Source organism: Manis pentadactyla, chromosome 3 (assembly GCF_030020395.1).
Source record: "Manis pentadactyla isolate mManPen7 chromosome 3, mManPen7.hap1, whole genome shotgun sequence".
NCBI lineage: Eukaryota > Metazoa > Chordata > Mammalia > Pholidota > Manidae > Manis > Manis pentadactyla.
Window position 1 is genome coordinate 153755375 of NC_080021.1, and position 15275 is coordinate 153770649.

At 39.5% G+C, this 15275-nt stretch overlaps 1 protein-coding gene across 4 annotated transcripts in view; it reads right to left on the reverse strand.

Annotated features, from left to right (window-relative positions):
- ENTREP1 (endosomal transmembrane epsin interactor 1) overlaps positions 1-15275 on the reverse strand; it is a 54902-nt gene that overhangs the window by 15369 nt on the left and 24258 nt on the right. For all 4 annotated transcript variants that reach the window (XM_036920198.2, XM_036920195.2, XM_057498592.1 and 1 more), the window contains exon 3: positions 5256-5366. In XM_036920198.2, coding sequence (XP_036776093.2) covers positions 5256-5366 — 111 coding nt within the window. The remainder of the gene's footprint in view (positions 1-5255; positions 5367-15275) is intronic.

Here is a 15275-nt window from a genome sequence, read left to right on the forward strand (position 1 = left end):
TACTCCCAAAGGGCTTCCTCCTTTAACATCTCCAGCCAAGAATTTCCTGTTTGAATATTAACAGCACTATTTAATAGTAACATATAAGCAGCTAGTAGAGGTGGTACATGCTGCTCGTGTCTCCATTCTGCTCATGTAAAGAAGGACAGATTCTTCTCCCCCAAAAAGGAATCAAGCCCACTTTTTTCAACATGACACAGTGCAACTTCTATTTCTGGTACTTGTGTGAGCCTCAAGATCTTACCTAAGGTAATACCAGGTGTCATGTTACAGAATACTCCCCACACAAGTCCATTCTTTACACAAGGCATTCAGTTAAGAGAGAAACCAGGGCTGCATTATTCACACAATACTGGACACCCAGGTACATGGAAACCTCAGCTGTCTGGAACTTTGGGGGAGAGCCAGCCTGGATGGAAGAATCTGCCGTATGGGTGCAGGTTAATCCCTTTAAACAAGACTTTTTGAACCTTTAGTCATTATTCAAATAATAATGAATATCATTTACTTTGCCCAGCTGAATCAAGAAGCCCTGAAGCTCTGTACAAAAGAACACTAGGCAACTGTGAACTTGTGTTCCTTGTTCACCTTGCTCCTGATGCTTCATCTCCCTTCTTAATCCATCTCTGAACAACATTTCTGAAAACTTATTCTAACTTCCCTTCCATCTCTTTAAACATCTGCAAACAAAAATGACTGCTCAAGTCTCCACAGTCCTAAAGGAAAACATCCAACCTTCAACCTTGCTACTATGACCTGATGCTGTCAGATCCTCTCCTTCCTCCCTTAATCATCCAATTATGACTCTCAACCCTAGCTGCCCATTAGAATCTTCTGGGAAGCTTTTAAAAAATGACAATGCCAGTCTTAGCAATTGGGAACTGCAGGTTAAAGTAATGATGAGCTCTCACTGTGGCCCCACCAGAGAGAAGCCCTTATTGCTGTTAATGGGTCACCCATAGAAATGTGTGTTGAAGCCCTTTATTTAAGGAAGTGGCCACACTTTTTAAATTAAAAATACTTATTCCCTAACCACCTTGGAAAACCAGTTAGCAGTTTCTTATAAAGTGAGACATACATTTACACCATGACCAGCAATTCCATGCCCACACATTTTACTTGAGAGAAATGAAAACAGGATCACAAAAAACCCCACAACTATACAAAAATGCTTTGTTCATAATACCCCTGTACTGAAAACAACTCAAATGCCTATCAACAGGAGAATGGGTAAAACAAATTATGATATTTTTATACAGTGAAATACTGCTGTGCAAGAAAAAAAAAAGCCCAAACATCTGATGAACACAAAATCATGGGTGAATATCAAAAACATTATGCTGAGCAAAATACGTCAGACACCAAACTGTATGACTCCATTTAGACAAAGTTCAAGAACAGGCAAAACTACTCCGTGGTGAGACAAATTGGAACTGTGGTTGCCTATGAGAGAGTAGAGACAGCTTGAAAGAAGGCACCAGAGAACTTTCTAGAGTGATGAAAATGTTTGGGGGTATATACATGAATGCATACATTTGTCAAGATAAATGTATACACTGATAGAAACTCAACAAACTGTACACAAGATCTGTACATTTCACTGCAAGTTTTACCTCAAATTTAAAAAATGGACAGTATCATCAAATGGTTGAATGTGTAACAAAAAATGAGACAAACAGAAGAAAAGAAACACCTTCCCCACTAGGAACAATCTCTGTCCTGGGAGTTTGGTCTACTTTAGCCAAAGCCCCAGGGGGATATGCAGAATATTGGTTGTAGCACTGTTTCTATTGGTCAGAATCCAAAGCACAACAAACAACAAGAAAATAGAGAACTAACTTGTTCAAAGAAAAAAAGCATGTTAGATAATGTATCTAATACATTTTTTAATGAGAAAAACAATATACAGGGAAGTGAATACAATACATCCCATTTTTGTAAAAGCAATAATGAGTAATCCCACTCCATACGTATTTATGTAAGATTATATAAGCATAAACATGGTAGGAAACTCCCCGACTTGGTACCTTGGATTTGGAGTGACTGAGGTGGGTGGAGAGGGAAAGAGGAGAGAAGCATCTGCTTCCCCAACAAGACTTCATTTGTCAGGTAGCCACCCTAATGAAAATCAACAATCATGATATGGTCCTATTGGTGGAAAATTATCCCAGAGCAGTGAGGTTTCAAGTGATTTTTAAGTTTTAAGTTCTGTTATATACTTTTATGGCTTGTCCAAATTTTCACAGTTGTATAATTAGAAATAATCACAGAGTTGGTTTTGTGGTGGGAAAACTTTTTAATTAAAAATACACTTAAAAGCTTAAAAAGATACTGATACCTAGGCCCCCACTCCAGTCCAACTGAGAATCTCTGGGTATGTGGGCCAAGTCTGGGTATTCTTCAGGAAGTGCCCCCAGCTGATTCTAATGAGCAGCCAGAGTAGAGAACTCAGAAAAGTGGACCAAATTCACCCTTAACCCCTTGCGATCTGGCTTGTTTTCTTCAAAGCCGCTTCTCACCACTACCCCCTGAATCCTCTTCTCTCATGGTTTCTATCTGCTAGGAATGTTAGGTAGAAAGACAGACATGAGCAGCTGGAAAAGGGGAACATAAGGTTCAAAGAAAATGTCACCCAGACTCTACCCATGTAGTGGGTCCCAAAGGCTTTGCAAGGAGATAACTTCCTCCCTAACCATAGCTCAACCGGGGTACAATCGAATGGAACTAAGAACTGCCCAAATCACACCTCAGCAGGGGAAATGATGTGCTCACTGAGAGGGAGGGCTGTATAGAGGGACCTCCCTGTCCGTTACAGAGGCACTGCTAGCCCACTCCTCCCGTGGAGTGTATTCAAATGAAACTTTCACTCTGCTTCACTATTGTGTCTCTGCCTTTCATTTCTTTGTTTCTGTGCGGATAAGAACGGAGAATAAACTCAACTCGTAACATATTCACTCTCTTTATTTAGTGAAATATCTATATCCGTCTCAAATGCCTATATTCCAGTAGCCTTTCCCCATCTTCCCATGGAGACAAGCCCTTCTTCTTTTGCATCCCCTGAGCACTGGGCCTCACTCTGATGGCTGATCACAATCTGCTTGCTTTGCAGTTGGGCATTTATTCACTGGCTCCACAAACACTGATCAAATGTGCTTATCCTACTCCACTTGCAATGTGGTAAACTTCTATGTCAGAAGCAATTCTAACTTTTCTTTCTACTCTGCAGCCTCTAACACAGGGTCCTGCATATAACAGATGCTACAATTTTGCAAAATCATCTTTCAGTATATTACGACGTTTCACTTCTAGCCTCTGTATGCTCTCTCTGCCCCTTCTAATCTGATGTGTGGTTACTAATTGGAAGTACAAGCTTTGTTCAAAAAATTTTTCAGGGGATTTTATGTATATAAAGGATTTGGGGGGTGGAGGGTGTGGCAAGGCGTTAGAAATTATCAGAATAATAGCGCACCAGATGCTGCCCTCAGGGAGATCCCAGCCTGGAAGAAGAGAGAAGACAGGTATATGAATACCTTTAGCTCAGGAAACAAAAAGGTAAATGCCTAAGAGATGTATAGAAAGGATATTCCCAAAGAATATCTTCTCTGGGGATGAGGGACTCTTTCCTGAAGGAGATAACCTCTGAATGGGGCCTAAAATGATGCATACCTTGTGGATGAAGAGAGAAGTAAGGGGCAAGGAATTCTGGGTGACAAGGCAGCATTATTAGAAATAGGAAAGTAGGGTGGGAGCCTGGGCAAGGACACACAGACCTCCGCTGCGTGCCTGGGAAGGTGAGAGGCTCCAGGGAGAGGTGGGGACAAGGGCAGATTGCAGAGGGCCTTAAAAATCAGGAAAGGTGGTCAGCCTGTGTTTCCATACCCTAAGGTTATTGAGCAATGGGATGAAAAACTCAAGCAATTTGTAAAGGATTGGTAAGAATGAGCAGCAGGTGTTTATTGAGTCCCTGAGGAGTCTACCTGTTTGGGAAGGTCTTGAGTTTCACTGGAAGGGACTTATCACAGCATTTTGAGAGTTGTGGCAGCCTATTTTGCTTGCATCCTCCTGGTTTCTAAGGGGTGAGACTGCCTTGAAACCAAGTTCCAAATAGGTGAGATTTACTACAGCTTTTAAAGAACTTTGTGGCACAGAGATGTATTTGTTACTGAGCGGTCTTTTTAAAAGCTCAAAGTTGGCCAGGAATTGGGTATATACCCCAGGAATTGAAAGCAAAGTCTCCAGAAGACATCTGCAAAGCCATTTTACAGCGACAGCATCCACATAGCTCTAACGGCTGATACCCTTTCACAGCAGAACAGGTAAACAAAATGTGTCCTATTCATACAGCAGAATGTTATTCAGCCTTAGAAAAGAAAGAAATTCTGACACATGCTACAACATCTGGACACAGTGAGGACCTTAGGTTAAGTGAAATAAGCCAGTCACAAAAAGACACACACTGTCTGACTGCACCTATATTGGGGACCTACAGCGGTCAAACTCAGAGAGCCAGAAAGTAGCTTGCCAGTGGGGAGGAGTTTTCATTTAATATGTACAGAATTTCAGTTTTGCAAGATGAAAAAGTTCTAGAGATTGGTTGCGTAATAATGTGAATGTACTTAACACTCCTGAATGGTTAAGATGGTAAATTCCGTGGTGTGTGTATTTTACCAAAATTAAAAATAAGAAAAAAAAAAAAAAAAACCTCAGAGGTGGTACAGGTCCACAACCTTCTATCCAGTTTTGAAATCCAAAAGGCTCTGAAAAGCAAAAATTTTGGTGACAGCCTACTGTCCCAAACTCCACCAGACTGCTACAGAATAAATAGTATGTGTATCCCATTTATCTTCTAAAAGTCAGAAAAACTCTAAATGCTGAAACACACCTGGCCCCCAAAGGTTTAGGATAAAGGACTGTTGACCTATGTTCTGGTAATATCCATTTTCCTCTTTAGATGAGAACAGACAGATATTGATTGTGGACACCTGATCCATCCACTGACTAATTAATAATGTATTATAATATGGGGTCCTGGGGTTCTGCTGGCTGGTACCAGCTTTAGAAAAAATAACTGACAGCCTGAGTAAGGTAATTAGCAGGCAGCTCTTTGTTTTGTTTCCTGCTTCCTTTTACCAACTTCAGGTTTCAACCTCAGACATTGCCTATTGCTGGGTGTCGCTAGCCACACACGGCAGAGCAGGAAGCCCAGACCAGCCAGAGTCGGCCCAGATGCACAGCGATGTTTTAGGACTGCTTACCAGGTCACACCTGGGCACGCTGGACACAAACTGGGCCCCTTGGCAGCCTAAGATAAATCCAGCTAAATTTAAGAGGACACACACCACAGAGAGCAGCACGAAGAGGTTCACCTGAAACAGCAAGAAGAGAGGCAGTTAGAACCTAACAATAGCTAAACTCAGCGAAAGCTTTGTCTGAATACAAAACTCACATTCTCTTCCTAGAGGAAACTTTTTAAAGTCAGAATCATGTTTTTAATGTACAAACATTTTTTCCATGTTTTAGAATTTTTTAAATCATGCTGAGGAATGCCATTGACTCTCAAGTCTTCTCAGTAATTTAAGTCCCTAATTTTTTCCCCCTTTGCATTTAAGAGAGTTCTGACTCCCTTATCTTTTATCTGTATATTACATTAAGCCCTGGCTGTTTCTTGCTTGAGCCATTGGTATTTTTTCTGAGTTTTGCAGGATCAAGGGTAAGTAGACAAATGGAGAATTCTAGGATATAAGTGGAACCCAGGAATATCAAGGTGCTTAGGGCCATTACCAACCCGAGTCATGTATACAAGTGAAAAAAAGATGAGTCTTTTTTCTATTCCAAACAGTTTAGGTACTAAAGCATAACTGTACAATGATCTTTGTATTTTTCTCCAAAGTTATGTATTGCAAATAATACCCTAAATAATTAAGAATCAACAGAACTCAACCAAGAAGCCAATATTTTCTTAGTGTAAATTAGAGACTATGTAGGCTTTTTAACTTAAGAACTATGATTATTATCGAAATCAAACTTTATCACAAATATAAAAGATTGGAGCCAATGGTTATTAGTGTTAGAACCAAGCATAATTTCAGGTAGGGGACATGTCAGAATTGGCTAGTAAATGAGTTCACACACAAACTCTTAATATAGAAAGTTTGTTTTTTATTGCTGGTATTCCAAGAAGCTTGCAAGCATCTCCCCAGACCCATGTTATAAGTCAACATTTAATATCACACGATGCCCCTTTTCCTAAGAGGAAGTCTTTCTTCATCCCAAGAGGAGTCTGGCTTCTACTTCTCTCCTTGTTTTGTTAATTTGTAAAAGAACTGTACACCCTGTCGTCGAATCTTGGGGAAGATGCTGGCAGCAGCCGCTGTTACTATTTGGCGGGCTAGATTCCTTAGTGTCTGTGGGATGCGACCTGAGCAGCATGGAGCACATGCCCCCTCTTGTACCGTGTCACTCATGATCACCTTTTTGGAAAATGAGAATGCATAATTGGCAAAGGACAGAACATGGTCTTCTTACACAGGCTTCTTCTTTGTGTTGACAGTTGCTACTCAAAGAGACCTAATATATCTGGAATCTTCACACCCAGCAACACAATTATTGTTACCATGGGGAAGTCTTGAACTGAACTTTCCTCTGGAAATTTTCTTTTAATGCAATATCAGATGCCTTGAAAAGAAAGTGTGGTTATAATCCTTCTGCCTACCAGCACACCACTAATCTTCATAAGTAAAAATTAGCAGCATCAGATATAGAATGGGTGAGGGTCCATTACTCCCAGCACTGGTCCCCAAATCTCTCCATTAAAATCTTAAATCTAGCTCATCAAATGACACTGTGAAGAAATCAATAGGCAAGCCACAGGCTAGGAAAATACTCCATGCATATATTGGACAAAGAACCTTCATGCATAAATGGAGCAAAGAACCTTTACCCACAACTCAGTAATCAAAGGACAAACAACCCAAATAAAAAATTGGGCAAAAGACTTGAGCAGATATTTCACAAAAGTAGATGCAGGAATGGCCAATAAGTACATGAAAAGGTGCCCAACATCATTATTCATCAAATTAAAATGCAAATTAAGACCACAGTGAAATACCACTTTGCACCAAGTAGAATGGTTAAAAGTAAAAAGACTGACAACAGCATGTGTTGGTGAGGATGAGGAACACATAGACTCTCAGACATTGCTTGTCTGAGTATGAAATAGTACCACCACTTTAGAAAACTGCCATTTCTTAAAAATGAAATATAAGTCTTCCATGCTAAATTCAAACAATTTGTGGAGACACTCCACCCTCAGCTCCCTACTACTTAAGAGTTCACTCCCCCAAGTTCCTTCCAAAGCATACAGTATGAAAAGGGGAGGTGGAGGGATGGGGCAGTGGGGAAACCTGACAAACATGACAGTAACCAGGTGACCAAGCTTAACATCACTGGTAAGTCATGTTGATGGCATGTACCCTTGATTAGATGTGATGAAAATGGCATTTTACCTCTGTGGTCTTCTTCCCCAAAACCTGAATTACCTCAGTCTAATCGTGAGAGAAACATCAGACAATCCCAACTGAGGTATGTGCTACAAAATACCTGACAGGTACTCCTCAAAATGGTCAAGTCATCAAAAACAAGAAAAATCTGAGAAACTGTCACAGCCAAGAGAAGCCTAAAGAGACATGACAAATAAATGTAATGGGAGATTCTAGGATAGCATCATGGATAGAAAAAGAACACAAAGTTTAAGCTACAGAAATCTAAGAGCATAGGATTCAGCTGATCATCGTATGTCAGTACTGGTTCCTTAACTGTGACGAAGGTACCATGCCGATGTGAGATGTCAGTGACAGGGGCATGGAGTATGGGGTGCACAAGGCCTCTCTGCACTATGTTTGCAATATTTCTGTAAATCTAAAACTATTCCAAAATAAAATATTTATTTAAAAACTGCCAGAAATCTGAATATACACCTACCCTATGACCTGCCATTCCACTCCTAGGAACAGACCCAGAGAAGTAAGTGAAACTGCCTTCAAAAAGACTTATAGAAGAATGCAGGTAGCAGCCTTATTCATATTAGATAAAAAAAGGGAAAGAACTCAAATATCCAACAACAAGGGAAAATAAATAAATTATGGTATGTTCAAACAGTGGAACACTTCTAGCAATAAAAAGGAACAAACTACTGATGCACAACAAATGAGGTTCAAAGACATGACATTGAGTGAAATAAGCCAGACACTATTTGATTCTACTTACATGCAGTTCAAGAATAGACAAAGTAATCATGGTGATGTAAATTAGAAGAGTGGCTGCCTGTTTTCTGGCAGGGAGGAAGTGTGGAGTAATGGTGTTGTCTGGGAAGATATAAAGAAATTTTCTGGAGTGATAAAAATGTTCTATATCTTGTTTTCACCAGATGGATGTATCCAACTATCAAAACTTAGCCAACCGAATGCTTACAATCAGGAATTTATAGAAATTGCTTTTATTTTATATATACATATATTATTTTCTTTAAGTAAAAGAAGAAAATCCTGAATCTGACTGCCAAGAGTGTGAGATCATACAACGAATGGGGCTACTTCTGAAATGTCAGAACCACAAAGAGCAAGATGAGGGAATGCCTCTGGGATTCCCTGCCTGGTAGGCTTAGCTTCCCTTCTGCACGGGAGGGGCTGACAATGAGAAAGTCAAGTCCCTGCCACCCCTGCAAACCCCAGAATGAGGACCTGGGCCAAGGCACATAGGCTGTTTACAGATTCACCATGTACTGTTTCCAAATTTATTTCTGTGTATGGCTTTTTCATTACTATTATTAAAACACATTGGCCAAGTAGTCACCTATATTACCCAGTGTAGAACACTGCAGCATATATCAGACATGGGGTTGATGAGGATATCAAGCATATCTTTTTTAGAGGTTGGATTAGGTTCAAGGCCACAAAATATTGGCATTATAAGAGACCCACTTAGGATTTAAGAGGACCTTCAGGATGGACCCCTCTCCTTTAACCTAGTTAACATGGCTTTTAACTACCAAGTATAACTACCAAGACCCAAATTTCCATCCCAACCATCAATAGATGGCATCCCTCACAAACAGAAGACAGTATAACAGGAGCTACTAATGACAAATATCACAGTCACAAAGCCCACCCAGCTATATCTGGAAAGAGAAAGAATTTCTTATATTTCATCATTCTTGCCTTTTAAAAAAATCATTGCAGGTGATTTGAGTTTCTCCTTGTAGAAAGCACCTGAATTTGGAATCAAGACACCTGGATCAAATTCAGGCTTTCCCACTTGTTTGCCGTGATATCTCAGGTAACGGTTGTGAGACTCACCTTTCCCATCTGTTCAACAGGTCTACTTTCCTAGCTACCTCCCAAGACGAATGAGAGAATCACACAATGATGCCTAGGAAAGTCCTTTGTACACTGAACACTGCTATGCAATCAGTCTTATTATTATTAATAATAGGTATTTCCTCTTTGGGGGAGCAGTTTGTTATTACAAAATGACTTTCACTAGGTCTGTTAGCAGCTTTTTGTTCTTGCACTTGTAACATACCAGAATTTATGACAGCTGGAAGGATACTCTAATTGTAAGAATAATCTGCAGGTTTCCAAACCTTCTCCGAAAAGAATTCTTTCTGCACCCGCTTTAGGAATTCACTGCATGCTGACCACTGAAGCTTGTGTGCAGAGGGGAGGATAGCTCCTGCCGGCACCTGCCTATCCTCTCTCCATTCTTCATTACACTGCTTTCTGTAAGGAGGCTGACCAGCAGAGGCTGGATCAATGTGGTTCCCTTGCCCTCTGGTCTCTAGTCAAGTCCAGCCAATGGGGAGCCCTGGCAGACCTGAGGATGGCAGGAAGAATGGGATTATGGTAGTTTTTCTCCTGGTCCCTTCTCTGTAGTCTCAGCCTGGCTGTGTCCTTTAATGGAAAGCCACAGGTTCTCTCAAGGGCTCCTCCACACATGATTCTGACTCCGAGATTCTGGCTACATCTCCTGCCACCAGGTCCAAGGATGCTAACAACTTCTGTGCCTTACACACCAGACACACCTTTGTGAACAGGCCCTTTATTAACCTCTTGTCAAGTTGTAACTTTATGTTACCTGTGTCCTACTGGGACTTAACTGATACAATTTCTCTATAAAATTTTTCCTTCATTTAACCTAAAATTTTTCTGCTCTTTAAGCTTAGTTCCTATTGTTCTCACTTCAAATTCATCATCACCTGTGCAGTGAAAGGAACATCCTGAATTCAGTTCCTGAATTCTCCTGAAGCCAATTCCTCTTGGGATTTACCATCAAGAAACAGAAAGCTTGGAGTTGATGGAGAAATGTCTTTCTAAAACTTGTATTTTAGACATAAAAGATGGTGGGACTCACAAAGTGGAGTACTAGCCCAACTGCACTTTCAGCTTTTAAGGTAAGATGCAAAATCCAAGGTCCAAAGAGCTGGTCCTTTCATAAGGACTGGCAACATGAGTTCAGCCTCTTATGCCTTGGGTTTTGTTGCTACTAACTTGAATCATGAGTATTTTATGATACTTATGTACCATATAGCTTGATGCAGATGGCATTGTTTTCAATTCAGTATATGGAATTCACCTTGACTCTGATCTCTTGCAATTGTGCCCCACCAGTTCATTCCAAGCCTCAAATAAATAACCCAGTAAAAGAATGGGAGGGGAGCCTGAGGCTATGGAGAAGAAACATCACCTTCAATTTGCCTATTTCTACCTGCTAAAAGTTCCTCATACCCCATCACATAATATCATTAAATAATTATGCCCATCACAGCTTGGTATTGTTGGGTGTCTTTTTGATATAAGATTTCATTCTCTAAATAGGTTGGCCTTTTCCTACTGCAGAAGGATTTTATTTTGCTTCTTACTTCCCTACTGCTCCAAGTTCAAAATCCAACTGAAACTTAACTATGCATCTTTAAATAAATAAGTAGTTCCAGTAATCATGTGAAGGTAGTGTAAAAATGAATAGGTTTAAAATGATGAATTAAGCATAAACACTTAGTTCTTCTAATTCCTCCAAACTCATTAAAATGGAAGTAAAGGAAAAATTTTAAATGCAGAAATCCTTAAGGACAGATATATATATATATATATATATATATATATATATGTGTGTGTATATACACACACACACTCAAGACAAATTAATGCATATATCCACAGAAAGTTATGTGCAAGAATGTTCATAAAAAAACGGTTCATAATAGCAAAAATCTGGAAACAACCCAAATGTCCAAGAATAGGAGAATGGATGAATAAATTGTAGTGCATTCATAAATAAAACTCAGTGTATGATCTGAATATGTGTCCCCCCAAAATTCATATGTTGAAATCCCACCCCACAGGGTAATGGTATTAGGAGATGGGACCTTTCAGAGAGGATTAGGTCCTGAGGGCAGAACCCTTATGAATGTGTTAGTGAATTCCTGTGTGTATGCACTTTTTTCTATTTAAATATCAAAAGTTCACCAAATTCTTTCCTCATGAGGAGAAACTTTTCAAAAAATTTTAATTTAAAAAATACTGATACTGCCTCAGAATCATTTTCTTTTCACACTCTCATCTATCTTTGAATTTCCCAGGAAAATATCACTGGTACTCATTTAATCACTATGCCTCTTTTTTCCCACAGCAGCCTTTTGTTACTGCTCAAATTAAATGAAAAACAAAATACACTTTTCTCCAGTGAAATACAAAATCTGAACCAAGGACACAAAAACATAGGTGGTCTTAAATAATACTGAATGAATGAATCAGTCAATTGGTGGACAAAGGAAAGAAAATTATTTTCTACATGGAGATACCGTGGTGGTAACATTCTCACTAACACTGTGGAACACATACAGACAGGTCCTGAAAGGCAAACAAACACCAGATTTACTATTACTGCTTGCATGGAAATGGCTACCACCATTGCTCCTGGTGGGAACTCACCACTTTCCAGGGAAAGAAGATGAGAAGGCTTGGGACTCCACTATTTCAAAGGAAGGAGTGGGGTGGTGGGTGAGTGAAGAGAAGAACAAAGCTCCCAGGCCTTAGAATTCAGGTTATATTTTCCCATTAAAAAAGACCATTGTGTGATCTGGCTGTGTATCTAACTGACATTTGGATATTTATGTTCTCAGAGACATGAAGCCCAAGCCCCAAGCCACTGGCTAGTCCCTGTTCAATGAGACACATGTCCCAGGACCCTCTGCCAGTCAATGTGACCACTCACTGGACTCTTGACACTTACAGTTTCAATTCAGTTGGGGAAGCATTCTACAAAGATGTAGAATCATGAGCAAAGTTACCTGAACACAACACAATGACACTGGGAAAAAAACTGAAGACAAAACACCACATTAAAACCTTTCTGAACTAGTTTATCCAAATGAATATTCTGATTGACCCCCAGCACCACGGCAACAAACAAAATAAATGACAACCGCCCACAAAACCCAGACTCTTGCTGCTTTAAAGCTGTTTCAGGAGCTCACATGTGCACTGACTTGGTTTGCCTGTGTGCCTTACACCTTTAGTTCCCAAGAGAACCTAGTCCCAGGCTTCACTCCCTTGAAATCCTTTAAACTTCTTCCAGAAGTATGGCAGATATATTACCAATGTCCAGACTGGCTCTCTTTGCCAATGAGCCAGACACAGGCCTCTTGTTGTGAACAGAACCAGTTGTCTTTCTTTCCTCTCAAAGATTTTTAAGTGTCAGAATTATTTTATGGCTATCCCCAGATTTCATTTTTATAAAGTGTTTAAAATAGAATAATAACATTCATTTCCAATTCCTTTTTCAACAGGAGTGAAAGGTTTCTTCCTCTTCCCACCAGAGTAAGGCACAAATTTTCACCAGTTTGGGACACAGCTTCAAGGGGAGCTAAAAGCACTTATTATACCAGAGAGTTGCTAAGTCCTGGTGGAAGAGTACAAATCTCAGGAGTGCTTTCAAGGCTCCTTGCTTGTGAAAAGGAAATTCTACCTTAGGGGTCCTCTTCCCTGTTCTCTTGAAGATGGCCCAGTTTCCCAGGGCTTCATTTCAGCACATTGCCCCTTATTTCTCAGGAAAGTGACTTTCCTCATGACCCAAGCAATCAGGCAGAGCAGAGGGGATGTCCTCAGCATGTGTCTGGCTCCATAATTCCCCAGTACAATGTCTGTAGCTCGGCCACCCTAAACCCTAATGTTCTCATCAGGAATGTGGCTAATGAAAGTCTCAAGAGAAATACTCAGAGTATGAGGAGATGCATGAGATTTGCTATTCCAACAAGGTGAAAGGGTCAGGAAGGCAGTTTGCTATGTGCTTTGGGAATAAAGTGGCAGAAGTACATTTGGATTTGAAGATAAGAAAGGCAGCAGGAAGTTTTAAGTAGAATTGCGGGTCTATGATTCTTGAGACTCCATTTTCCTCACTTCATTATTCTTTTCTCCTCTTCTTTGTGCTACTCTATTTTTTGTTCTTTCCCTTCTTTTAGCCCCTTCTATACTGTTGTTAGTTTCTCAAGGTTCAGCAAGTTAGAGTCAGATCTTATGACTCCCCAGCAAGGAAAATCACAGCTCTTAAGAAGCTATTCAGAGTGAAGAGTCTCCAAAGCTAGGCATCACCACGTCCTTCCCTCTCCATGCTCACAGGCTGTTCATCACATCAAGAGATGGAGTCAAATACATCCAATGAAATATTATTCAGCCTTAAAAAGAAAGGAAGTGCTCATACATGCTACAACATGAATGAGCCTTGAAAATATGTGAAGGGAAAGAGCCAGATACAAAAGGCCACATATTATATGATTCCACTTATATGAAGTACCTAGAGCAGTCAAATTCATAGAGACAGAAAGTAAAATGGTAATTACCAGGGGGAAGTGAGAAGTTATGATTGAATGGGTGAGGGTTTTTGTTTGGGATGGTGAAAACGTTCTGGAAATGGATAGTAATGATGGTTTCACAGCATTGTGAATGTATGTACTTAATGTCATTAAAGTGTACTCTTTTAAATGGTTAAAATAGTAAATTTTAAAGTATGTGTATTTTACCACAATTTTAAGAATCATAAAGAGAAAGGAAATGAGATGGTGTCCGATTTCCAATTCCCCTCTCCTTGGTCCTAAGAACTTGTTTGGCCAATAGACTGCATCTCCTTTATGTTTTTATATGTGTTTCTTATTATTTATTATGTATGTATATATTATATTATTATGTATGTATATTATATATATTTACATGTTATCTATTCATCATTCTTTATTCTGTTTATTGTTTTATATTATTTGTTTATTATCATTATTATGTGTTCACTGTAACAAGTTAGAGTCAGATCTTATGACTCTCCAGCAAGGAAAATCACAGCTCTTAAGAAGCTATTCAGAGTAATACAAATATTAACAACCTAGTTCTTTAGTCACAACTAGAATGAGCAATCATTCAGTTTAACAGTATAAAACCTAACAGCACAAAAAACAAAGACCAAGATGTCAACCAGAACCACTGACCCCCCAGGGAGAAAACATAGATTACTCAGATATCTAATATGTATCTAATATGTATCTTCAAGAGATTGGGGAAATTATAGCATATGTGGAACAAGAACAGCTGCTATGAAAAAGGATAAATCATTATACCAAACTAAAAAGCTTCTATACCACAAAGGACACCATCAACAGAACAAAAAGGCATCCTACAGTATGGGATAATACATTTGTAAATTATTTATCTGAAAAGGGGTTAACATCCATAATACATAAAGAATTCATATAACTCAACACCAAAAAAACAAATAACTCAATTAAAAAATGGGCAGGGGATCTAAACAGACATTTTTCCAAAGAAGACAACACAGGTACATGGGAATATGCTCCACATTGCTAATCATCAGGGAAATGCAAGTCAAACCACTATAAGTTATCACCTCACACCAGTCAGAATGGCCACTATCCAAGAGACAAAAAATAACAAGTGTTGGTGAGGATGTAGAGAAATAGGAACCCTCCTACACTGTTGGTGGGAATGTAAATTGGTGCAGCCACTGTGAAAAGCAGTGTGGAGGTTCTTCAAAAAACTAAAAATAGACATACCATATGATCCAGTAATTCCACTTCTAGGAATTTACCTGAAGAAAACAAAATCCCTGATTCAAAAAGACATGCACCCCTGTTTATTGCCCCATTATTTACAATAACCAAGGCCTGGAAGCAACCAAAGTGTCTGTCAATAGATGAATGGATAAAGAAGAAGTGGTAT